The sequence below is a fragment of the Aythya fuligula genome, chromosome 5, assembly GCF_009819795.1.
Source record: "Aythya fuligula isolate bAytFul2 chromosome 5, bAytFul2.pri, whole genome shotgun sequence".
NCBI lineage: Eukaryota > Metazoa > Chordata > Aves > Anseriformes > Anatidae > Aythya > Aythya fuligula.
Genome location: NC_045563.1, coordinates 5,039,461 through 5,066,415, shown reverse-complemented (window position 1 = coordinate 5,066,415; position 26,955 = coordinate 5,039,461). Strand labels below are relative to the sequence as shown.

Here is a 26,955-nt window from a genome sequence, read left to right as displayed (position 1 = left end):
CAGAAATTCCTTTGTTTTCTCTCTGTATTATTTTTGGCTGATAAACAAAAATATTGATAGCTGCTGAGACAAAAGTGTGTACTGAAGCTGGCTGAAGAGGCAACATGATCAGCAGTAAATGGCCACAGGCTGGAGAGTGAGCCAGGGAGGTGTCCCTGTGAGTTTGCCCTGCTTTTGTGCTGTCTGGTGAGCGTTCAGGGATGGGTTATGTCATGAAGCTGATCCAGTACAGCCGCTCTTATGTGCTTTTCCTTCGGCACAAGCTTTGCCCTGAAGCCCTTAGCCTTGTTCCAAGGACAGAAACCCCAGCAACCAGCTGGTTTTGCTCGCTGCAGGGAGATGTGACTCAGTAACCCAAGGCACCTCCCTAGGCTCTTGTTGTGCAGTGTCTTTCAGGTTCACAGAGCTCCACATAAAGCATTGTTATTCGGAAATCAGAGGCGTGAGCCTGTTGATAATTTAGCTCAGGGGCCAGACGTGCAGCAGAGTACAGACATCAGTGCGAGTTCATGTTGTCCCCTTCCCTTGCTGAGGACTCATTTTTGTATTTGGCTGCTCTGCCTGCAGCGCTTGTGACTGTCGGACTGAACTAATTCCCCTTGCAGCACAGCCAGGATCATAACTTGAGTCCTCAAAGCAGAAAAGATTGTGCACTAGCACAGAAAGTAGTGGCCTTTCCAGCAAGGCACCAGGTAGGCTTTCTCTTCTCTGTTTCACAGTCTCATTCTCTGTCATGGATATTTGGATGGAAATTTTCTTGTATGCATAAAATGCCTGTGGGTTCCCATAGCTGCCTAGGTTGTGGGTCCAAAAGCTTGTCCTGTGACGTGTGGTCTGTCAGCTCTTGGCTTTAGTGGATCTGTTTGTTATCTCTTAGAAAATGGCTTTTTCAGTAAATTTCTCAGTAAATGTACAGATTTATAAATCGGGTTGTTGTGATGAACTGATTTGAGTCAACAGTTCAGCTGGTCTGTCGATCAAACCTCTAACTGGGTTTGATCAGTAATTGCCTGAATCTGTCAAGCAATTCACAGCATTACAGGACAAGGCCAGTAATTTATCTTTCATGTGTAGAATTACATTTCAGAAGTGCTCAGTGGTTTTACTCTTTCTGTACCTACAAAGATTTGCAGATTTTAGGTGATCCAGAGAGGTTTTGCTCATGCTGTGGAAAAGGAAATCTTTCCCCAAGAAATTCCCTGTGCATATTGTTTGCTGTTTTAAATGAAGGAAAAAAAAAAAAAAAGAAAAAGGAAAAGAAAATGCAATCCAGAGCTCTCCTGACCAAGGGGCTGTGATACTTACAAAACAAGCAGAAGAAAATTCTGGCTCCTAACCTGTTTTTTTTTGGCTTTGTGTATTTCTGAAATGTGCTGTTGGATAATAATTTCCTTCTGAGGGAAGGCTATTAGCATTGACTTTGAGATTAGAGCTTGCTCACTGACTTACTTGCAGGATTTTGCGAGACTTTTTGGAAGATAAGCGAGCAGCCCCCTGCTTGAAGCCTGATGAAATGCCTGTGTCTTTCTCCAGGCTGATTACTTTTAGCATGTAATGTGGAGATTTATCTGCACACCGGGAGACACAGACTCCTGGCAAAAGTCTTTTAATATTTCATTGTGCCTTCCCCTGCTGCTGCTTCTTGTCTTTTTTGACCTTTGTTTCCTCCTCTTCCCTTGGTGGGTGTTGCTGTGCCCTAACAGCCTTCCAGCCCAGAGGTGAGAGTTGCCTGCAGTGAGTTCAGACAAAGATCTCCCTGCTTGCTCAGGGAATGAGTTGAGTCTCTGCGTGTGATGGAGCACATGAGCCGGACACATCCCATCATCTGACAAGGACCTGGTGGTCTCAGGAGGAGTGTGTGCCCCACAGCTAGGAGGGAAGCCCCCTTTGAGCTCTGCCCCTCTTCATGTCTCACCTGGTGAGCACGAAGCACTGGATCAGCACGGGCCGAATGAGACCTGCCTGCTGCAGGGGGCCACAGAGGAGGAGGGAGCCTTGATCAGACCCTGATACACCTGTCAGGTGAACAGCAAACTTTGTTCCACTTCATGTTGAGCTGCACAGAGTGGCCATCAGTGTTTGGACAATAGCCATTTGCTGCTGCTTTGAAAGCAGATTAAGTTGTGAGCTTTATCCAGATAATTTCATGAAGGTTCTCACATGTCAAACCGCTTCCTTGGTATTTGAACAGATGATGGCAGCAAAATCAGGAGTTATTCAGGAATGTTCATTTTCCAAAATGTCTTCTTAGAGCCTCATCTCATTGCTGTCCTCATCAGAGAGTGGTCTCTGACCAGCTCCAATCAGGGTAATGCCCTTTCAGTGTAAGTAAATTGTTAGAGATTATCTTAATCTGCTTGGAGAAACACCAGATCCATTCATTTCTGAGCAGAAGGATTGGGGCAGAAAATGCCATAAAGCATCCTCTGACAACTCTGACTTTGTGTTGAGGCATTTTGAAGACCAAGGACACAACCATCAATGTAAACAGCACAGGAGCGTCCTATCCTGTTCGCTGTATCCCCGTCCTCCTGGGCAGATTTCTCTTCTGAAAGGCTGGCATGGGTAAGACCAGGGGAGCTGGTGTGCTCTGCAGATAGCATTGCTCTTAAAATTGCATCTCTTTTTGTTATGAAACACATCTTGATGCTCTGAGAGATGTTTTCTGGGGAGCTGGGTGGGTTTGCCACCATTCAGGCTGGGCTCTCCAGAGGGAGCACCAGTGACTGTGTGCCACAGCAGCAAACCCCAAGGAGACTGGAGTCACCCAGACTTTTATCTAACCTCTCAGCTGGGCAGGAACGGTGCTCTGTGCCATTACTGAAATAAGTGGAAAATGCAGATAACAGACAATCTGAGGATGAATTAACCCTTTCACTTGTAGGAGCATGCAGAGCTGGCTGGGAGGTGATGATAAGTTTTCAAGGTTCATCAGGTGACAGCAAACTTCAACAGGATTTTGGGACATTCATTTCTCCGCAGAGCTTCATGCTTAACTGGCTAAAGGTGCAAGGCCAGAAGGATGTGGAGGTAGGGCTGGTGCTTGGTCTGGAGTTTATTGTCTCCAACCAGGGCACCTCTGTGTGCTATAGGTGCAATCTGGGGGGGAACCAGGAGGTGCAGGCCCTGTTCCACTGTCCTCCACAGTGCTGAGGCCTGCCAGAAGGGCCTTCCACCATCAGCCCCCTGGAACCAGGCCTGCATGTTTGGAGGTTGAATTTGGCCTCATGCTGGTTCAAAACACCAAATAAAAAAAAGCTGCAGCCTCCCAAGGTGTATACCTTGAAGTCGCCAGTGCAGCCAGAAATGAAAATTGCTCCTTTCCCTCAATGCACTCTCTTTCAGAGAATTTTTAGTGTGAACATATTTGAGATCAGACATCTCCCCCCCATGAAGAGGGAGCTACTTTCTCCAGCTTTATCTACCAAATATATTTGGGGCTCCTTCATTTGGATAACCCATCATCAAGGCTGTCACGTTCTGCCTCCCAGCAGAGTTTTCATCTGTCAGGCTGGCTTTATCGTCAGCCGGCAGAGGCTGAGTGAAACCATTTTGGTGATTGTCATCGTGTGTGTGAGTCATTATTACAGAGCAATACCCACTGACTTTGAGCACTCGTTGCCTCGCGTGGCCCAACTTGCAATAAGAAGCTTTGCTATTAGCTGGATGGGAATTGTCATCTAGGTAATTTTGTTATGACAGTAAAAAAGGGCTTTGGGTGAGACTGGCAGAGCTCAGCACTGGTCTGAACCTCTTGGTGTTGAAATAGAAATTCCTCTTCTCAGCTGGAACAGGATTACGGCTGTGCTCAAGATATTTGCAGATTTTGGCCCTGCTTTCTCCATTGGCCTTGGGTCTTCCTGCCTCCTTTTGGCTGTAGATATCCAAATCCTGTATTTGGATCCATCAGGTCTGCACTCCCAGTCAGTAGATGAAGATATCAGTGCTTGCCTATGTTAGAGAACTGTTGTGAGTGCAATTAATAGAGCTGCAAAGCCAAAAAGTGGTGGAAGAGCTAAATACCATAACGTAATGAGACCTCATTCACAGTAAATGGTATGAAAAATGATTTCTTGCAAAGAACAATGACTTGCTATGGCTTTTTAGTTTAATTGTAGATGCTTGATTCTAATTTGTTGTTTGTCTTTTCCATGTTAATGAAGTTTTAGACATAATTACTGTGCTGATGGCAAGTGTGTTATCATTTTCTAAACGAGGTTTCCAGGCTTGTTCTGGTCAGTGCTATAGCAGATGTTGCCACAGTCAGGAAGATGATCCCCAAGCCCCATTCACAGGCATATTGCAGACAGTTTAGAAACATAGGATCAGAAAATCATCTAGGCTGGGAAAGACCTTCAAGATCACCAAGTATGACCATCAGCATGACCTACCAAGTCCCATCACTAGGCCCTGTCCCTCAGTGCCACCACCTCACATCTCTTAAATACCTCCAGGGATGGGGACTCCTCCACTTCCCTGGACAGCCTGTCCCAGTGCTTGACCACCCTCTCCATGAAGAAATTATTTCTAATACCCAATCTAAACCTCCCCTGGCGCAACCTGAGACTGTTTCCTCATTTTGCTTGATCAAGGCTAGGTTCGACTCTCACTGGTGGGGATGGGAAAATTTCATCATTTCTGGACTTCTCTCCGTGGGGTGGCAAAAGACAATTTTGCCACACCACTGAGAAGCTTTGGTGTGATGAGAGGGAGGGGTCCCAGCTCACTGACCTGAGATGCTGGTGACCACCTCACTTCTCTGTGTTGGGCAGCCATCCCATACCATTCTCCTCTGCTGGCAAGCTCCATCTCAGAGCTACTTTGAGGTGTGGTCAACGCAATGAAGAGAGCCTTGTTGCTCTGGGAATGAGAAGCCTTTCATTTTCTGGTCTTGAGTGTCCATGGTCCCTCTGTCCCTGGAGCAACAATTTAGCTTTACCTTTCTCCATACCTCTTCTTCCTGTCCTGGTGCTTGCAGGATGTACTTACAGAAGTCAGTGCTGTTCTGTGCTGTTCCTTTTTTTTTTTTTTTTTTTTTTTTTTTTAATGGCTGAATAAGCAAATCTGCTTGTTTTTTTACTTGTAAGAGAGTTTCTGCTTCTGCGTCCTAGCACTGAGACTGTCTGAGCCTGTTACAGACATCTGTACGTGGCTTTTCATTGCCCATTAGGGAACGTGGATGCAACTCTCAGAAATACCATGGGAAACCCGCAACAAGGAGATGCTTTACAAATATCATCAGGGTTCAGCACATCTCATGGGCCACAGGCACGTGCTCACTTTCAGAACAGATATTCCAGTGCAGAGTGTGAGGGTATGATCCTCAATGTCAGGATATATAATGAATTAGCGATTTATTTCCCTCCAACCTCCCCAAATGGGGCAAACCTTCACTCCTTTCCATACTCTCAGCTCCTGCTTTTTGGAGAGCAAGCTGAGGGCCGAGGAGATGGCACACAATGTGTCTGAAGCAGGATAAATCTGCTCTCAGTTATCCCAACCCAGGCTTGTTTCACAGGCAGCCTGTGAAACACGGCAGGCCTGACAAGGTGTGAGGGCTGCCAGAGCATTAACTGCAGGCAGTTAATAGGTAATAAGGTAATAGGACACCTCATTTGTGGTGTTGCAGCAATTGCAGTTGGCTCAGAAGTGGGCTTAGAAATTGTGACTGTACCTAGGGCTTGTTCCTTTTCCTGCTTTCCTGGGATGATGTCTGATCTTCCCTTTCATGCACCTAATTTCAGAATGGTCACATCCCTCAGCACCTCTGTGGACTTTACCACTGAGGAGACCTGTCCCATGGCCAGCCCAGCTTGGAGAAGAACAGGGCAAGGCCTTCTCCTCTTGTGCTCCTTGGTAGCCTGGTAGGACCTCACCGCAGGAGTGTTTGGTGACAGTCAGAGTCACCATGTCCCCACAGCCCTGTGAGTTGTCTCCCTTTACTGCTGTGTCCTCTCGGGACAGTTTTGAGTTTGCAGTCACCAGAAGCACACCACGAGCAGGAGCCCTGGCCGAGGGGTGCTGCCTGCTTTTCCCTTGCGCCCTCAGCTCATGCTGGCCCGAGAAGCAGCAGGGAGGTGCAACAGCTCCGTGCTGCAGGGTGGTGTTTTAGACATGACACTGCCTAGGTTTGCTTGTTCTGTGCTATAATTTACTTTGAAAAATTGCTTGAAAACGTAATACTGACATGTGGCGTTGCTAGATATTTCATCTCGGTGGCGATTAGCGACAGCAAAGCTGAAGGCTTTGGCACCATCTCTGCATATCAGAAGGCTGCTGAGCATGGCGTTCCTTTTTGTTAGGGCTTGAGATGCTCCTTTGTGTTGTTTATGATTTGGATCAGAAGTTTTAAAATTTTTGTACAGTTGTAGCACTACATTATTTTTTTTTCTCTCTTTTGCACCTTGTGATTCTCCTGTCGCATTCAAAGAGAAATCGTTTGAAGAGATTAAGTGATTGCTGAGTCTCTGCAGATATGAGTTGCCCATCAAGACTCCAAGCAAAAAGTAATTTAAAAAGTCAGCCTTTATTTGACTCGATTATTCATTTGTCCCCTTTTCAATGACTTGTGAATTTTACCGTAAGTGGAGATGGATATTGACCATTTGGGACTGAATATATAAGGTATATATAAGACCATATACATATGGTCTTCAGCCAGGGTCATGTTGACCTTAGTGGACAGCAGGTAAGGCCCTATGTGCATTAAATGAAGCAGTGTCTTTTCGTGGACCCTTCATTTCACCAGGTAGGAAGTTTGTGCACAGATTGATGAGTAGCAGTTGCGTGTCACCTCCTCTCTGCAGCTGGGCTTCTCCTGGTGCCACGCACAATTCTTAGGTTACTGCAGGTATCACTGGACACCACAGGCAAACACCTGGACAGGGCACATCCCCTGGTAGAAATGATGCAGCTCTGCTGAAGTTAGTGGAGTTTCACCACTTAGGAGAAGGCTGAGTGTGGTCTGTTATCCCCCCCCCTGGAGCAGGAGTGAGGACAGGTTCCATTTCTGTATTAAGCACTGTCACAGGTAACATGAGTAGAGCCACTTTCTGAGCAGCAGAGCTCTTCTCTCTTCGGTCCTATATTTATAAGACAATTTGCTTCTCCCTGCAAGCATTTGTTAAAAACTTCCCTGCACGTTCTGCGTTCAAGAGTAAGCACTACCGTGTTCTGTCTGAGTGCATGCTAATGAGAGCAGGGAAAGGTCAATACATTTGTTTTTCCTTAGCACCTGAGATACTTTGATACTCAAACTAATGGCCTCCTAAAGAGCATTTGTTTCTGAATAACACGGTCTTACTGTGATTTATGTGGTAGATTTATTTGTGTTGTATTAGCTTGCAAACCCTAAAACATCCCACACCAAGACGGCGATATTACAGTAAAGGCCATTAAAATATGTAGGAAGAGGAGTCTGACACAAGCAAGAGAAACAGAAAAGACAAACTCAACATTATCTGGTATGCCCGTAATATTCCCGTGGTAAGGATGGGAAATGGAGTAGCAGAGATTAATTTACTTGCCTGCGGTTATACAAGAAGTCAATTGCGAGGCTATCGAACCGGTGTCCAAGCCAGGAACCTTAAGCCCCTTTTTGGCTATTTGCAGCCCAGGAGCGTTGCATCGTGGTGAGAATCAGTTTGGTTCTCGATGCACAAAGAATTTGCAATCAGATTTTTTTTGTTGTTGTTAGCAAATGTTGGCAAATACATCTTCCTCTTGTGACTAGCACTGCTCACTGCTCGGTCTGCTGATGTTCCGTAGTATTTGCATGAACATGAGTCTCTGAGATAATCAGATTTTATTTCGAGCATCTAATCGATGCTCAGGGCTTTGTGGTTTAATTACTAGAATAATTGTTTGCTGAAAACAGGGTTTGATATCTATTTTTTCCTTTGAAAGTCAACTCCATCATTTTTATTTCCAGCCATTTAGTACTTTATTGATCTTTATGTCATTTCATGACAAGCGCTGCATCTTTCCAGCCAAAATAAGAAAAATACATCCTCTGTCTTAAATACAAAAATGGAAAGTACCCCATTTCAGTATTGCTTGCTGCGGGCAGATCACTCATACAGCGTCCCCAGGAAAAATGATTTTGAAAAGTACATTGGCTCTAAAAGGAAGGAAAAAAAAAAACAAGCCAAGATTTTTTTTCGGGACCTGGTGAGTATGAGACTTAAACTGAGGTACAGAGAAATTTTGTTGTTTAACTGCTCATCCTTTAAGATAGATAAGGACGTGCGAGGAAGACATGGGAGTTTATGTGGCTTGCATTTCGAGAAGGTTGAAGTGAACGGGTGGAATGAGGAGCAGCATGGCCAAAAGACCTCTCCTCTCCGTAGACAGGAGGAACACGTGGCCTCAGCTCGAGGTTTTGAAGGTACTCAGCCCAATAACAGTGCCTGTTCTGCTGCTGTCCCGCAGTAGCAGAGGGATGCTGTGAGAGCAGAGGGAAGATGCGTGGGGCTCTCTCCAGCTGCAGCATCTCTGGCTTTTTCGCTCCCCCCATCACAGCCACCTGACATTCAGTTTTACTTTGCAAAAACAGGCTGTTGCATGGGAACTGTGAAAGTTACCTTGGTCAATTCAAAGTTTGCCTGGCAGAAGTTTATTTTTTTTTCCAGAAAAAAATAAATGATAACTGTTGATTTGACTCTTTGATTGTCTGCCTTTCAAGTCTTTTTAAATTGGGCATGGAGAGAAATGCATTCATCAAATTTCCCATCAAGTAGAAATAGTTTTTCTTCTGGAATTAAAAATATGCTGCCTCCCAGCAAAATGCCATTTTCTGTATTATTTATTTGTGCTAGTAAGTAAATTGGTCTTTGTGTTTCCTAAGGAAAAGGAGCTGGTGCAGTCTTGTGCCATTAAGTTGTCAGAGCTGAGCAGACGAAGCACGGAGCATTTTTGCAAAATTGTTCTCTGTAGCCTCATTTAGCAGAAAGTTTTACCTGAAAGAGATGAAGTCTGTAAGGTAATAGGACAGATTGCCTGGTGTCTCCAGACTGATTTAAAGCAATCAATCTTTTCTTTATTTTTATACTTCCTGCACAGGAACGAGGTGCGGAGCTTGGGGTTTGTGTGTGCCTCTGGGTATGTCAGGGAGGGAGGAGGAGAGCTCCCTACAGCAAGCTGCTGGCTCTGGCGCATGCCACGGAGGTGTTGCAGGTTCTTTAGAGGACTGTAACATCCCATTTCTCACCGCAGATGAGCCAGCTATTTTGCCAGGGTGGTAGCAAAGTCTTAAGGTTAAGGACAAGGTTTGCTCCTTCTCCCCACCACCCGTTCTTAGCCCTGGCTGGGAGCAACACCAAACCTCAGCCATTTGGTGATGAGGAAGAGCAGGGTGATGAGCAGACCTGGAACAGGTGAATACATTTGTTTTAGAGAAAAAAGTGCTGGTAGAGTTGTGCTGAGCTGCTTCGGCTGCAGGGCGCAGTGAATTCCTCCCCTGCAGTGACACACACCGGTACATATTTTAAATGCCCACATCCTTGCAAATATGCCAAGCTGGTCGTTTTGTTCTCTACAGCATCTGCTGCAGCGGGGGTCTTGTTCTGAGATGTCTTACCTGGGTTGTGAGCTGATAAAAAAAGAGCTGGGTGAGGGAGGGAGGCCCGCGCTCTGTCTTCAGACAGAGGTGAAAGCAATTACCGGGAGCTGTTGGAGCAAAATTGTTTCATGCCCTGACAGAATACAAGTGGCTGATATTTTCTGATGTCTCAGAATTAAACTTTGTGCAGGTCTCCCAGCCTGTTGCATCTAAGGAGGTACAGATGTAATTGTCAGGTCCAAATTTTGTCCTAAGGTCAGCATTTTGTTGTAAGCCATGCAGGCGTTCCTCAGGCCTTTTCGCTGCCCTTTGGGGCACATGTAGGAACTCGAGTGCCACATTTTCAGGACTGGTCTCTGTAGTCACGATGGAAAATCGTTGAAAGAGAAGGTGCTGGATGTGCAGATCAGTATCACCATGCAGTTCTGGGATGAAAATGTAAACTCTGGATCTGAAAATGCAGTGGGGTGTGCCGGGCAGAGGGATAATGTGCTGCTTTGTCATGGAAAAACAGAGTCGCTTTAGATGATTAAAAAAAGGAGTATGAATAAAACAAGCTGATAAAATGGAAGCTAAAGTGACAAGATAAAATAGCAGGGCCTCCAAGAGAGGAAGGGAGAGCTGGAACTGGTGGTGTGAGGGCACAAATTATTGATCGCAGTCATCACCAGAAGGTGCAGTTTTTGCATTTTCTTATCTGGAGAGGGGAGGGAATGAATGAATGAACAGCATCATTAAGCAGCCTTATCATTGCGTTGGAGTGGATAATTAGGCAGCGAGGATTACTACAAGTTGACAAAGCATGCAGCCTGGAGGCCTTGTGCTCCTGATTTCTGCGGGCAGCGGTGAGGGAAGCAGAAAAAGGCTCTGGTGAGGTCTGGCAGTGTGTTACAGTGGGTGGAAACCCAGAGCCTGGCCCTGGCACCCTGCAGCCTTCGGGTCTGAGGTTCAGAAGGCCTGACCAACAGAGAAGAACATATTTGAAGGTGAGCAGTCCTCTGAATAGCAGCAAGAAGTGAGTTTGTGAACAAAGGCCACCCATAAGATTGAGGGAAGGAGAGCCCAGCTATTAGCTGTACCGATGGACCCACTTTTTTCCATGGTGGGAAAGCCACAGGAGTCACTGCAGAGGACGCGTTTTGTGTGTTTTTCCCAGATCTCCCATCTCCTTTTGGACATCCTCTCTCCTTTTGGGTGAGTTATGTGGAACAAGGCCCCTTTTTGCAGGGGCTCTGCTCTGCAGGGCTGTCAGGTGAGGGTGCTGAGAGATCCCAGAGCACAGCACCGCCAGGTCGGGCTCTTCCCTGGGAGGAAAACATCAGGCTGTGGTTGAGACTTGCAGTGAATATGTTCTGTCATACTAAACCAATTTTATTTTTTTTCAATCAGAAGTGACAAACACTGGATTTTTGCTTGAAGTGAATCATGCAAATTCTTCACTGCTGGAGGACCTTTGCAGCTGAACTTGCAAGCAGCTTCCAGACCTCTCCCTCTATGATGCTTTGTTGTAAATTATATCTGATCACTCTTTTTATATATTTATATATTATATTTATATTTCTTTATATGAGTAGTTTGGTTAAGCACACTAAATCTAGTCTTACAGGGGATGCAAAACTGTGGGATGCAGAGGGAAGTTGAGGGATGGTAATGCACACTCAGAAATATCCTGAAGGTGAATAATCTGTAGGCTTAAACTGCTCGTTTTTTCCTCTGAAACCACAGCTTAAATCAGTGGGAGGAAGCCCCGGAGGTGCAGGTGAGGCACAAGGAGCTGCAGCCCCCTCCAGGGAGCCAAGACGTGGGATGAGGTGGGAAGAGGTGCTAGTAGCTGATGGGTGAGGTGTGGTGCATTTACCTGAGATGTCCTGCTGCAGGCCACTTGCTGAAGGATGGCTAGAAGATGTGTACTAGAGCAGAGAAACTCACCCTGGGCCACCTGGACCTTTGGGTTTCTGATGCAGAAGCCAGAGCCATCTCCTGTAAGGGCTGGTTTGGATTTGTAGCATCTTAAAGTCCAGGGGTGAAAGGAGTTGTTGGACCTCATTTAGTGAGCATAACTTCCCTGCTGTTGGCACCGTGGCTTCTTAATAGCTGTCTGCAGGCTTTTGAGGGGTAAAAATGAATAAAAATAGCCCTGTGCAACTGTTTGAACTCATCCCGGGCTGCTCTGATGCCAGTTCCAGACGTGCTCTGTGCTTGGCACAGGCATTTCACTCCCTGTGCAGCTCACTGCTCAGACTTTTTTTTTTTACTCAGATTACCTTTGTCGGTGATCTGAAGCTGTACGTTATTTAAAATTCATTCACAGAGATGCAGACATTATATAAATCACTGAGAAAAGGTCAGATTATGCACGTCGTTTTCAGAAGGGCTCCACACTGGTCTAATTCAACTCCCTGTGAAACCCAGGGCTCAAAATTCAGCTGAGACAGTTTGTACTGATCATGATCCTTAAAATGCCACGGGATAGGGCTGGCACTGCAGGCCCATGTTAGTAATTTCACACCCCGAGGCTGTTGCCGTTTGTTCAGGACATTCAGTGTCTGGGGAAGGAAAAAAAAAAAGGGGGGGGGGGGGGTGTGATGAAAAACACATGGAATGGAGTATTGTTACTGATTATTTGCCTGGCCTCATTGGCAAGTCTCTTGGTGTTCTTGGAGAGTGTTTTGTTTCTCTGAGATGATGCCATCCGCAGTGTTCCTCTTCCAAGGCTAAGTTCAGAATATTAATTATGTATAATTATCCCTAATGAGAGGCTGCAGTCCAGATTTAACTGATGGTAGCCATTTAGCATAGATATCAAGCCTAACTTGAAAAAGTGCCTTATTTCCTCCCCACACTTAGCGTCCTCATGTATGGGAATAATTGGAACAAAAAGTGCTCGGTTTTAATGGCACCGTGCTTTGTCATTTCCTCAAAGGTGTTAAAACAATTCTGTGCTTTAGTAGCACTGTGAGTGTTTGTAACGTGCTCAATGTAATGCTCACTGACTTGTCACAAGATCCAGCCAGCCCAGTGCTTTAGGCTGATTCCCGAAGGCATCTGACACGTGCTCTACCCTGCTGAAAAGGAGGTTGGTTTTAATAATAAGCAATTGTATAAATAGCAAGTTTGGGTTCGTACCGTAGCATCCGTCAGTCCCAACAGATGTGCTGCTGTTGTTCTGTGGAGCAGAGGGAATGAAGCCAGAGCTTGCGTTTGGTGAAAGCAAGGAGTAGAGTGTCATTAGATCATCCCCTGGTGGAAATAGCAGCCCTACACGTGAACTGTCAGAAATACTCGGAGCTAATTGCTGCTTTAGAGGCTCTGTTGTTGTTCAGCTACGAGAAAGCAGGAGGGCTGCTGATGAGATCACCGATCTGACACAGTTACAGTGAAAGGCACAAAAACAGGCTTTGTGCTTAGCTTGAGCTGGGGCCAGGTGGGCATCGTGGCAGCTTTAGGTGGCTCTGTGCACACACCAAGGGTACACGTGTAGCTGTCCATACGTGTGCATGGAGGACATCAGCCAGGAGCTTCCGAACATGCGGTGCAGTTTTGAAGCTGTGGTTGTTGCTGTGTGCCTCTGAGTCACTGTCGCTGCTCCCAGGAGCCTGGAATACAGCACAACAGCATCGTTAAAAAATGAGAGTCATCAGAAGGCTCTTTGGTAAGAGTTTTGGGATGGTTTCCTTTGGTTTGGGGTATTTGTGGCACCATGGGTTAGTCCATGCAAGTCAGGACAACTGGTAGGAAGAGTTGGTCAGATAAGTCCACTTGTCCTCTTCTAGTGCTGTGGGTGTCCAAGTATGTCTCCTTGGTAGTTTTTTTTTCTCCTTAGTTACCTTCAGAGCTAGGTGACTTTGTGTGTATGCTCCTCTGCCTGTTTCACGCTTTTTTTTCACCTCTAGATAATTTAGGATCCTCTGGTTGGAAAGTGTCAAGCTACTGACAGTTAAAAAAGGGAGCGTTCAAATTCCTTCAAACTTGTTCAAATTCATGGTTTGGTTCAGTGGTGCTGATGTCTGGGCCGAGTCTTATTACTTCCTTACGGCTGTGCTGCTCAATATTGTGTCAGAGACATAAAAAGGTAATTTGCTGACGGCCTTGGAGCTGCACCCTCACAGCCGTGCTGTCACGGCAGAAGGATGGCTACCCTGAGTGGCACACCAACAGGCAGGCTCCAACGCTGCTAACAAAAGCTCTGAAGAGAGTTTCTGTAAGAAAGCAAGCTTGGAAATGGGTCTCCAGCCATAAACAGCGTGTGACGTTTGGGATCTGATGTACCCTGGGAGAAATAACCCTCAGAAAGACATTGGTGCAGCCGAGATCCCCCTTGTGTCTGTAGCAATGTCCTCCTGGAGCACCAAGGATCCTTCCTTAGGGCTTAAAGCACAGTTGCTGAGCCCTGATACCTTCAGCTCTTTGCTTGAAACAAGAGCTGATATCTTAAATGCTGAGCATTTGGTCCTCCGTGCTGTGCAGGCAAATGCAGAGCTGCTGCTGGAATCACTGCCAAGCGCCTGCAGTTCTCTGAGATCAGCTTAATATTTCATCCCCAAGTAGATGCCATTAAAGGCGTTTAATTCTCGGGTACCATATTTCATGGGTCTCAAACTGACTGTTAGAGCTGAAAGTCTCCGTGATGGCAGCACATTTTTCCTTGATTTAGTAGCGTAGCACCTCCAGTGCTCTCCCAGTCCTCAGGTGTTACCTGGTGACTTCCCCAAGCAGGCAGTCGCTGCTTCCAGAAGAGGAAGGGAATAAAAAACAGGGAATAATACTTATTTTAGGCATTTCTACAGGCTTATGCCTAACAGAGAGAGCAATATCTACATAGAGCTGGCCAGTGAAGGGGCTGGCCATGCCATAAAGTGATCTCCTTATTAACCATCCCAGTGTGTGTATGGGAAGTACTGGTTGGAAACCCCCAACCTGAAATCCCATTTCCTGGATCCCGATTCCTCTTTTAATCACTCCAAAGATGTGAACTGCACAGGCAAAAGCAAGCTTCTTGCCTGCCAACTCACATAAAGAGTTTCTCTTGTTGATTTGCTGCATTTGCTCTTTTTCATGAACAAAAGAGGAAATCTAATGAAAAATGTTATCAGCTTGTCAAGTTAATTAGTGTCTATTTCAATGCTTTCATTATCATTTGTTACTAATTAATATAAGTAACATGATTACAGCTTTTTTGTCTTATTTTTCAGTGAGAAGCTGGATGGAGAAGCTGAAAGATAAGGTAAGAGGCTCAGTGTTTCTCTCAATGACTTTAAAAGCAAAGCCATTTTCACTTGCAGGAATAAATAAGCTCTTGCCAGCACAGTTCATTATCTCTACAAAGATGATTGAGAAGGGGCTTAACATTTTCTCTGGGAGACAATGAACCAGATGCTGCTGCTGCGTGTATTGGTGTAAATCCACAGCACATCCCTGATGAGTAGCAGCTAGGAGCAGGACAGGGGACAGGGGTGTTCGAGGGACCTCTCTGCACCAGAAAATCACCTTCTCTTTTCACTACCCAAGTTACATTTTTTATTGCCCTCTAATTTGCCTCCACCCCTTTTCTTTAAGCCCAAGTCTTGGCTGTGCATTGCCGCTGGGTCTCCTGCCCCCATGCAGGAGGAGCTGCAAACTCCTGGAAGGACAAAGAGTGAACACAGGAAGACTGAAAAGATACCAGCTCCTGATCTTTTCTCCCTGACATTACAGAGCGGTGGTACGTGGAATCAGGACTTGTACCAGGCACAATCTCTGATAGATTTTCAGGCTCTGCTACCCTAGGGCAAATATTAACATTTGGAAATGGTTGTGAAACCTTCCAAATGCTATGTTGACGATGGCAAAGCAGTGAAGCTAGAAATGAGGTGACAGGAGTGTTTCTAGACAAGAACATTTTGTAATTCAGCGGGGCTTAGAAACTCTTGAATAGGACCAGAGTTAATATAGAAAAAAAAAACCAACAAACTCAAGGAATGATGACTCGATAGGAAACTTCAGCCCCTGAAAACACACGGCTAAGTTTGAGCAGATTGTCACCCAGCAAGCAAAGACCTCCAGTGTCACCCCCAAAAAATTTCAGCAGCACCAAGTCTGAAAAGAGAGCAGGGCTCTGGGCATCTGTTTCCAGGACTGGGAAGGGTTAAGGAGGGTTTCTACCCAGCCGTTGTTGAGTTGGTTTTCTGCCTGCAATAGGAAGGAGGCATGTCTAGCACCATCTTTGCTCAAAGCAGAGCATCTTGGCCTGGGATTCAGCCAGAGCGAACGTTGAAAGGACAGAGAATGGTTTTCCTGGTGAAGGTAACAAGCAGACACCAAGACGGGGTGCATGCAGCCTGCATGCGTGTCACCCGCTCACTTCGGGCCTACATGGCCGGCACCACACAGGCTTGGGGGCATCGGGTGTCTTCTCACTGAAGCCAGAGCTTTCACTTCGTCCCTTTTGGCATCTTTTGGGTCACCTCTTTCCTTCCCCATGAGCTGGGTGCATGTTCCACTCACCAGAAGAGTTGTTCTGTAGGGCCTGAACCTCTTGCAGCGTTGGTATAACCAGGGATCTGTTGGAGTCCTCTGACCAGAGAGATATCTCCCTCCTGTAGGGTATGGCAGACACCTGGAGGCAGATCTTTCACCTTGCTCATTTTCCTTAATCATGTTTTTCTCTTAGAAAAGCCCAACAAAACCCACTCGCATCACTCATAGATTAACCTGCTCACCCCGATTCCTCATCTTCCTTGTTGAGAGGGAACAGTGTGGTCAGTGTGGGACCAGGAGCACGGGGCAGTGAGCTGATAAATATGTCCTGTCCCCTGAAAACACTGTGCAAATGTTGTCTTGGGAACAGAAAATAAAGGACATGAGGTTCCTCTGAAGTCCTCTATTGCTGTTATCTCAATGTCCAGCAGAGCCAGGAAGGTTATGGTGATGGATTAGGGATCCTAAAAGCATCCCTAGGGTCTGTAAAGAAATGTTCTCTTTCCCATGGGCAAGGGGTAAAAAAAATGGCTTTGGAGCTGCCTGTGAAATGGGATTTTGTATCAAGCAAGTGCAAAAGCCCTCACAGCTTGGGCTAAGTGATGCAGAAGGGCTGGGAGGACGGGCCCTGCACCTGGCTCACATCGCAGGCATTTGGGGTATAAACCAATGGCCCAGCTGTGGGGGAAATGCTGCAAAAGGGGCATCTGCCGGCCAGGCTTGGGAAGGGCTCACGGGCAGACAGGAGAATTCACCGTGTTAAAAGCAGCGATTTCTGGTACGGAAACTCAACTGGGCAGCAGCTAAAAAGGCACTGCCAGCCTCCCCTCACCGCCTGTGCCAGCAGCAAAGTTCCAGAAATAGCACAACCCACGCTGCGCTAATTAGGTCACCCAATTAAGGCACCTTAATTGCCTCACAGAGATGCAACCTTTTAGCTGTGTTCTCCCTAACCTCCTTTTTGGGGACTGGGGTGCCACACACAGCTGCCCCCAGCATCGCGGGGAAGCTGCGGGATGCAGCCGAAGGCCTGAGCCCTCCAGCTTTGCAGTGCAGGCACAAAGATGTTACTATTTAAAGAGCCGAGCTCTGGAGGGGTTTGTGAAGGCACAACAGCCCTTGTTTTCATCTGTGTCTGTCCCAGGTGAGAGCAGGTATTTTCATTCTCCAGATAAGCCTGTGAAGCCAGGGCAGCACGCACTGCCTGCCTTTGTTTTTCCCACTCAGCGGATTATGGAAGAAAAGCAATTACAGCGTCAGCATGTGTTGTTAGGTCGTCTTGCAGTTTGGGAATGCAGATGAACACAGTTGCGAGCACTGGACTGAGTCTTGCTAAGAGGTGCCTGGTAATCCTCTGGATCGCGCATCTGTCCCTCGGCAGGTGTAAAATCTGATTTGGGGTGTGTAGGAGGAGAAGGGTAAAGCCTCCGAGAACGCCGCTGCTGCAGCGTGAATGAAGACAGCACTGAGCAGTTTGGCACTTTAGAGCTTGGCTTAATTTTCATTTAAACAGTAAAGTAATGATCACGTGGGGATATTTTTGGAAGGATTTTAAATGTTTACAAATTATTTGTGCTATGTATATATTTATTGACATTTTAAACTCTTGGCAATGCAAACGTATGGATCATAACTACTGCATTAAGGCTGATTTGCATCTGCTCTGCAACAAGACCAGCTGCAGGCATGAGTACCCCCCTACACCGTTGTCCTGCTCAAAGTGACCCCTTCCCATGCAAAACAAAGGCATTTGGTTCACAGATTTTGAGTATGAAGCCAAGGGGGCTCCGGCAGGTCCTGGAGCACTCACTCTCCCATGAAAGGTATCTCTGGGGAGCATGGAAGCTCCATAAATCTCAGGGTATATTTAGCAGTTTGGTTGTGGTTAGACAAGTTCTAGCAATAAGAGCTGTCCAGGAAGACACTGCTAAGTGTATCTGCAGACACGTCACCCCGGCACTCGCAGCTCCATGCCAAAGGGGGCAAATGCTGAGCTCTCAGCTGTTGGAAAGAAGTATTTGCTAGAAAAAGCTGAGCGTGAGTGAGCAGTTGTGGTAGCCATCCAGGTCCTGCAGTGGGGCTGGTTTGAGGCTTTTTTTGGAATCCTGGGAGTAGATCCCATCCTATGCGGGTGGGAGAGGGACACAAATACAGTAAAGTCTGATGAAAGTGTAGGGTTGTGTTGCAGTCATAGAACCATGAAGGTTGGAAAAGACCTCCAAGATCAGCAGGTCCAACCATATTTTCCACCTGGATTGGTGGAAAATACCTATGAAAGGATGCTGTTGTGATTGTTGCTCTGCTTATTTCTTTCCAACACAGGCAGGATACATGTCGGGGATGCTGGTTCCTGTAGGAGTCGGGATAGCTGGAGCCCTCTTCATCCTCGGAGCACTCTACAGCATTAAGATTATGAATCGCCGGAGGAGAAATGGCTCGAAGAGGCATAAAAGAAAGGTAGAGCAACTGCAAACAAAAACCACCGACCTGTTCCCACCACTCTCCAGTTAACTTTCGGTTGTAATGTTAGAGCCAACTGGTTATGGAGAGTGGTTTCTCTGGGTTGAAGTGCACTGGACTTCTCACTTGGAGTACTGGGGGAGGGATCCAGACACTGCTCATTTCAGTTTGCATATTGAGCTCTTTAATGTTTCTTTTCTTCCCCTAGCAGAGGGAATTTAACAGCATGCAAGACCGAGTAATGCTCTTAGCCGACAGCTCCGAAGACGAATTTTGAATCGAACTGCAGTGCCCTTGTGATATCCAGTGACTTTTAAAAGGAGGGAGGGGGAGGAAAAGAAGGAAGGACTTTCTGCTGCATCGCTGCTCTCAGCCACCCCGAACACCGAGCAGTGGTTGGTACCACCCCGGCGAACCAGGCATGCTATGCTCTACGTGCACCACGCAGTGATGTTTGTTTTGGTACCGTAGTGAGATTTCACATTCGCACCCGGCGCCTCATTCAGATCCACAGCGCATCTTGTTACAGCGGGAGCTGATCTATACGGATGATTATTCTCCTATTACCCCGGTGTACTATTTCGGTCTTTGGCTGGCAGTAATCTAATCATAACAATTGCTCTCACCTAACCTGGGAATGGAAATCTTTGCTGTGAATGACTTCTGTCCAATTTGTTAATTTTAAATGTTACATTACCTGAGCTAGAGTTCATTAGTGCTGAGATTAGCTGCTCTGCTTAATTAATGAGTTATCCACTTGAACTGTATCCCTCATCACCTGAGAAGTGCCCAAGTACCGTGTTGTCGATACAGTTTGAAGCACATTTCTACGCTCTGTTCCCTGATTCCCGCCCCTTCTTTTACAAGCCCTCCCTTCAGCTCTGCTCCACGCTTCTTGGAAACACACGGGAATGGCCTCAACACTTGATTCACGACAAAAATCTTAGTCCATTTTCAACCAGCACTGTCTGTTACAGCACAATAAATACCAGCGCTCACGTACTGACGGGTAGTCTTGCATGGATCTCTTAGCTTTTGTTCAGTGTGCAGGTAGGTAAAAGGAAAGACGGGGCAGAGGTTGCCTCAGCCTCTGCCCCCTGTTTGTAGGTACTAGTGATTGCTTCACCCCTAACCCAAGGCTGCGTTCACACAGCGGTGGAAGCAGAGCGTCTGCCTCCTTTCCCAACTGCAAGTTGCGTTTTCAGCCCCTGAAAGCTTTGTGAAACCTTTGAGAGATCTGGTGGGTCTTGTCTCCGTGCCACCAAAAGCAGGAAGGCACTGAAAGCGGCTGAGTTGCTGAGGTGCCAAGGGACTCATGGCTGATGGGGGGATAGTTGGAAAGCAGCGGCTGCCCTGGCTGGAGGATCTGGTTGAGGTGCGAACTTGGGGGAAGAGATGAAGCTGTAGGATGGACGGCTGCAGAGGGCTGTGGAGGTGAAGCACGGGGTGAGGTCAAGCCTCTGTGCTGCTGGCACCAGGGTGCAGAGGGGGACAGCCATTGTCTGGCCTTCCAGGAATAGAGCAGAGGAAGGTAATGGTGCTTTGCACAGTCAAAATAGCTAAAAACAAAGGGCTGCATTTCTTTCGCTCTCTTGCCGGTTGTGCAATGACTCTTTAATCTTACATTTATGCAAAATATTCATGTTTCCAAGGTGGAAATCACTGTTCTGTGGGGAACCATCCTTCACACAAGGAACAGCGGCTGTCACCAGAGGAGACTTGATTAAAGAAAAAAGGTCAGCCAGCATGTGTGCCGAGACAAGTCCCGCCGAGTCTTTGAGGAGGTGGAAGTGTGTCTGAGGAGCACCCACGCAGGGCTTCATCCTTTGTAAAGGTGAAGAGGCCTGTCAGGTTGCAAAGACAGATGTAGGTGAGGGTAAGCAAACGTCTTGTGGGTTTGGGTGGTAGAGACAACACTCAGAAGACCAGACCAGAAGAGCCTGAAGCTCACTTCTCTCTTCAGAGGGTCAGGGTCTCTTGGGCATTAAGTCATCAGATGGATGTTTGGCTCTAGACAAGCAACACTCTTCAGAGCCCAGGGCCTTCCCTGCAGGCCTTCTCATCACATCCAGTGAGAAGGCCAAGTAGGACAGCCTATATTCCAAATGCTGCTACCAATGCTAGTCTTCCAGCCCAGGAGCTATGTGAGGCCCTCACGTCCATCCCACTGAGTGCATGGGGAGCAGGTTGGGGGAGGCAGAGGACAAAGCTGTCCCTCAGCACACTGAGCTGTCTCCACTCCCTAGTCCCTTTAGGACAGGCTCTCCCAGCCAGGGCTCCCTTCTCCTCTCTCCCTTCTCATTCCTGAAAATTCATCAGCAGGATTTTGCCTTGCAAAAAGCAGCCCAGATCTCCCGACAGCCGCTGACTGGCAGCCCACTGTTTTCATCACAGGTCCAGGCTAACAGCTTTCCTTCTGGACTGATCTCTCCTTGTTTCCTTCTCATTTCTAAATCTCTTAGAGCCTGGAGATGGTTGGGAGGTGTTAACAGCCCAGTTAGCGTTGCTTGTTGTCCCGTCTTGGCAGCTGGGGTTTGGGGAACCAGGAAACATTTTCCCTTGGGCTTTTTGATGACATGTCCCTGACAGGGGTTGTGAGGTGGAGTGACTGGTCGTCCCTTCCACTCTGCTTGAGATCATGTCCAGAAAAGCTCCTGAGGTACAGCACCAAGCAGACAAGACCACGTAGGCAGCTGCAAGGTGCTTTGAGGAGCGTGGCCAGGCAGCCTGGGAGGGTGCATGGTGGCTACGGGCACTGCCCTGCCTGTGTGAGGGGGTCTGTCATGGAGCTGGGCGGGCCGAGGCCTCTGCGTGCCTGAAGGAGAGACCTGAGCTAAATGCTGGGAAAGAGGAGCTGCTGGTGATGCTGCAAAATAGCACCACTGAGATCTGAACAGCTGGAGATCAGCTTGGTGCAGCAGCAGCCTGTGAAGGGCGGCCTCCTCTCACTTTCCTGCTAAGGGTAACGTGTGTGAGGCTTGTGATAACCGCACATGTTGCGTTCGTGGCCGACAAGACGCCCGGCTCCTGGCCAGCGAGGAGGAGGGATGGCTGAGTGAGGCACTGATCTGAATGCAAACACCGCAGCCCTGGCAGAGCTCTTTGGGCGAGTTGTCAAACTGATGGATGGGAAAGGCTGCTGGGGAGGCACCGCGGCCTTTCGTTGTGCTAATAAATCCTCAGCTCGGGGAACGCTAACTTTCCACAGTGGCAATCAGTTTCACTCTCTCTCTTCTCCCTCCCCAACGTAACAAATTGAAATTAAAGGCAGTGCTGTCTGTCAGAGGGACAAAGGTGGTGTCTGGGTGCATTGGCCGGCTGTCCTGGTGTCTCTGAGAGCGAGGACATGGCGTGGGGGGCCGTGATGCTGGACATCAGCAGTGCCACGGGTGGGCAAGTTGGAGCTAAGTGGGATGTCCAGCCAAATGCACAGCTCTTGGCTCTGCAGTCTGTGCTGGAGCCCAGTTTGTGGGCTGGGAAGGCTGCCCAAAAGCTTTGCTTATGGTCCAGCTTCACTCGCAGGCCTGGCTGTGGCTCTGAACACTGCTGTGCCATGGCATCGCTCCCAGGTTTGTTATCCAAGGGCATGGTGCCTTGGTTGGGAGCTGCTGCCCTCACAAGTTTTCTGTTTGCCAACTTTATGGGCAGCTCAGCAGTGCAGAGAGCTCCCAACCAACATCCATTTGAAGTACAGGTGTTTATAATAGTTACTTTTGGTTAGGCAGCTGCCCCAGAGCCTGGATGCTCCCTACATCTTCCAGTTCAGTTCTCCTTGGAGTGGAGGCAAGAGGGACAGCCAAAACCAGCCGCAGGTGCCAGTGAAACATGTAGGAGCTTTTGGAGCACAGACAGGGTTTTCTGCAGTGCCCCTGACGTCAGTGAAATTTCTGCAGGTCCTTAAAGCACAAACATCTCCCAGCTCTTTCTCCTCTTATCCAAGGCCAGTAGACTTTGGATCAGGCTCTTAAAAATATTCTATAAACAGTTCCTGGAGTTAGATTCATTTGCCTGAAATTGTCGGGTTACCGATGGGGCAGGGAGAGGGTTTCAGGTGGGAGCTGAAGCCTCTTGTCTCATAAAGCACTACTGTTTAATTTATACCTCTGCATTTCTAAAATAAACAGCCAAACAAGCAGAATCTTTTGAAAAAAATAGAGTACAAAGCAAATCAGCAGAGAAGTGCCCTCTGGCCCTGCATGCTCCGTGCTGGGCGACCCACGAGATGCTGAACACAGAGGTGGGTCACGGCACTCCTAATGCAGCCTGAGCACACTAAGGCACAGCTGCAACGCCGACTGTGCTGCAGCAATAACCATCTCCTGACTTGGCACAAGATGAGCAGCTCGCCTCGGTTTCCCTGTAGATGCCCAGTTTGGGATTTCCTGATAGCACAAACCAGAATTTGTTGTAGGCGTTGCGCCACCCCTTCAGCGTGTCCAGCCCCATCTCCAGCAGGAGGAACCAGCCTGCCTGGGGTGCAGATCTTGCCCTGAAGTGGTCCTGCACCCCACAGCTGCTGGTTTTTTAAAGGTGTCTCCAAGGCCAGATGTTCACCCTAGGTGAGGCTCCTTTGGACTGCACTGCTTCCATAGAGTGATATTAGCAGTCCTCGTGCTTTCTTGTGGTTTTCTATTTCAGACGAGACCAACTCCTCATACTGTAACTATGGAATGTAGCACTTTGTTAAATTAAAACATTGGAAAATAAAAAGCTGTCCATCATAGCTGACTTTAAGCACCGTGTCTCCCTGATCTGTGGTTCATTGCATGTTCTGTCTCTCGGGTAAAGCTGTAAAGTGATTGCTTGGAGACCCAAATGTTACATTTCTTCTTCCACGTTTGATGCAAGGTGTAATGCTGGGCTTGCAGCGGGGTACACTGAGGAGTGTCAGCCTGGGATGTTTTGGGTAGGGCGTTTACCTGGAGGTAGGTGTCGGCTTTAGGCTACAATGAGTAACACCCCAAATTCCTCTGGCTGGATTTCCAGTAGCTGTAATGGGACCCAACACTGACATGTGTATGATGTAGATCTTTACATATAGCCAGAAGTTTCTTTGTCCATATCAGGACACTTTTTCCTGCCTGGTTTGACCCATGAACAAAGGTCAGTGCACACATCTTTCAAAACCTCAGTGATATGGTATGGTTGAGCCTGGAGTTTCAGATGTAGGTGCTGTGAATGGCTCAGAGAAGCACAGGCTGACTGCAGATGAATGTTGTCTCATGCACCTCCATGTACGTGCCATCCAAGCAGAAGCATCAGAAAAGCTTGAGAGAACTTGTGGGGCGAAGCATGTGTATTTTCTGTAATGAAAAATGGTTTGTACAAAACAAGAAACTCCCAGGGAGACATCCATGTGGGGATTGAACCAGCCCAGTCTTTGTTAATTGGTAGCTGCCAGAAGCAATCTGTGTATTCATGAAGCTGTTTGCTGCATTGCTGACTTTTTCCGATGAAAAAACAAAACCTGCCGAAAGAAGATAAACAATGACAATGTTCTTTTTTATTTATTTTTTTCCTATAGGTTTATTCGCTAAGGGAATGACTCTGCGATCACACTGCCTTGCTGTGAGCCTCTGTCTGTCTATCCATTAGGTGTCCTCCTAATGCCCCTGACTGCTGGCCAAACCACGGATTTTAGGAGACAGGTCATTTTAAAACAGCCCCCTTATTTCTCCCCCCCCCGAAAACCATGTGTAGAGCCATTCTGAGGCCACAGAAAAAAACATGTTAACAAGGTTATATGTGCTCTGGTGGAGGGGACGAGCTGGACCTCCCCTGCACTGCTGGTGTGGGCTCCCCGGGGCTGAGCAAAGCCCAAGGTCACGCTGGAATGGGTCTAAGTCAATCACGAGCATGTGGTCGGCTGTGAGGCCACGATTGATGCAGAACAGCATGGACAGCCCAGCCTGGGGGTGTTTAAATCCATGTGTTTTGGAAGGACAAAGCAAAAGGCATCGCCTGCCTGCTCTGCTGGTGAACCCATCTCGTGATGCTCTCCCAGGGGTATGGGGACAGCACAGCCGCTGTCTGCAAGGAAAGGGTTTGGGTCTGAGCTGGTTTTCCTCCAAATTCAGTGCTCGGGGGACAGATCCAGGGGGAGCTGGGTCAGGCCAACGTGGTGGCTCCTTTCCATGGGTGTTCACAGCTTTTGCTTGCAGCATCCTCATAGCAGAGCCCACGAGCTTGGCAGGAAAATATATTTCCAGGGGTTTTGGAAAGGGACTGACAGGTGGGAGTTCACTCAAGATGAATTTTCCAGGTTTTACATGCAGAATGGGACTGCATTCATTCAAAATGTCTGGAGCTGCAGGGGCTGCAGTCATTGAGGATCGTTGCTAATGAATTCATTTTCACCTGAAGCAAAGAAAACGGAATTGGGCTACAAAGAAAAAGCTGATATTAACAGAGTTTTGCTGCACTTCAATTTTTTCAATTTTTTCTTTAACAGAGAACAGATTGGTAATATGGTAAAAAAAAAAAAAAAAAAAAAAAAAAAAAGGTTAAAAACAACAACAACAGCAATGCAAAAAATGTGCCCCTATTCATGTAAATTAAGAAATAAATCACGAATTTCTGCAGGAAAATTAAAACAGCTGCTATTACACAAGCAAAGTCTAGATGATGAGATCATTTGCCAGGGTCAGGGTGTAATTTAGACCTGGGATTTTGCAGTCAAAATATTTATTACTGGGTTTAATCATACATGAAACGTGGAAGCTGAAAATCCTTATTTTGAATAATTGATTGACTAGAATTTTTATTATTTTAGTTATTTTTCTAAGTTTTGTTGCCACTGGTCGGTATGCCCTTTAACATTCACTTATTTGCCTCTGGAGATTGTGCCCATGGGTTTTGCTTTTTCCTTGCCTGGGCCTGGAGGAGCCAGCCCCAGAAAAGGGTCCGTGAGCCCCCTCAACCCTCCTCGTGAGGGCATCTTCCAGGCTGCTCCCAGCACAGCCTCCTTTGGGCCACTCATGTTGGGCATCACAGAGGCTCTTTGAGGCCACAGTGGCCACCACCACCCCACCTTTTGCCCCTGGCCCTATAAAAGAGGCCCCCCTACAGCTGGCCCATCACTTGCTCAGCTACTCGGTCCTCTGAGAGCCTCTGAGGCAGGAGAAAGGCTAGAGAAAGAGCAAGGCGAGCAGCAGCCCTCCTCGGTGTGAGGCCCACAGACATGTATCAGAGATATCACTGGCACCACAGCGATACAAGGAACAGGCCGGCCCCTCAGCCATACAGCAGCAGGGGGCCTGGGCCTAAGTGTTTAAGTGATTATAGGTGGCTAATTTCTTATATTAAGAATGAGTTTCTGTATCTGAGTAATTGGCAATGACAGGTATGGAGAAGGTTGAGGTACTCAGCAACTTCTTTGCCTTCGTCTGCACCAGTAGATGGGCTTCCCACGTCTTTCATTTCCCTGAACTCATAGATGGAGGCTGGGGGATCAAAGTCCCTCCCACTGTAAGTGAAGAGCACATTTGAGACCAGCTGATGAATCTAAACAGGTACAGGTCTGTGGGACCTGATGACATGAATCCCAGGGTCCTGAGGGAACTGGCTGATGGAGTTGCCAAGCCTCTGTCCATCATAGCTGAAAAGTCCTGGCAGTCAGGCGATGCTCACGGTGAGTGGAAAAATGGAACGTCATGCCCCTACTCTTCAACAATTAAAACCAAGAATTGGACAAAGAGCACTACTCTGCAACAGTTAAAACAATTAGGACACATTCTTTCTCAGCAAGAGCAGTCAGGCATTGGGATGGGTTGACCAGGGAGGTGGTGGAGTCACCGTCCCTGGGGGTGTTCAAGGGAAGGTTGGATGTGGTGCTTGGGGACATGGTTTAGGGGGTGACATTGGTGGTAGGGGGGTGGTTGGACCAGATGAAGGTCTTGAAGGTCTTTTCCAACCTTATTTTTTCTATGATTCTATGACTTACCCTGCATTTATGTGCACTTAGCCAAATTCAGGGCCTCTGATGTATTTTTTTTTAGATTATTTACATTTTGTGTTTTTAATACTGAAAAGTAGCAAATGATTCTTTTCCAATCCACCGCCTGATTGCTTTTCTGTTTCACTCCAGCCAGGTTAAATCTCACTTGGATACAGACTGAAACTTGACTGTAGTAAAATGCATCACGTCAGGGCTCCGGTGAGAGAAGGCTGTGCTGGGTACATAAAACTTTTCTGTGGGCATGCATGTCTCTGGCTTCTCTGACCCATGTGTTTGGGTGGGCTACATCAAAATTGGTGGCTGAGGGCTGTTCGGACGTGTCTTCAAGGAACAATCCTATCTGTAAGAGGCAAGTGAAGCTTGTCTGTAGGCAGTGCAGGATAAAAGCACTTTGTAACCTGCCTTGCCAAGTGTAATTGTTTTTAAAGCCAAGCTTAATCTAAAGAATGACATTTAATCTCCTCTACGGGGGGGGGGGGGTAATATACTCAGGTGCTAAATGGGTTTCTGGATGAGGCTGATT

General features: G+C 47.3%; 1 protein-coding gene across 3 annotated transcripts in view; it reads left to right on the top strand.

Moving 5' to 3' along the window:
• ARMH4 (armadillo like helical domain containing 4) overlaps positions 1 to 23,198 on the top strand; it is a 55,958-nt gene extending 32,760 nt beyond the window's left edge. For 2 of the 3 annotated variants that reach the window (XM_032187623.1, XM_032187621.1), the window contains exons 6-8: positions 14,752 to 14,783; positions 18,338 to 18,472; positions 18,684 to 23,198. In XM_032187623.1, coding sequence (XP_032043514.1) covers positions 14,752 to 14,783; positions 18,338 to 18,472; positions 18,684 to 18,752 — 236 coding nt within the window. In that variant the 3' untranslated portion in view covers positions 18,753 to 23,198. The remainder of the gene's footprint in view (positions 1 to 14,751; positions 14,784 to 18,337; positions 18,473 to 18,683) is intronic. The other variant, XM_032187622.1, reaches the window with a different exon arrangement.
• Positions 23,199 to 26,955: the final 3,757 nt, after the last annotated feature.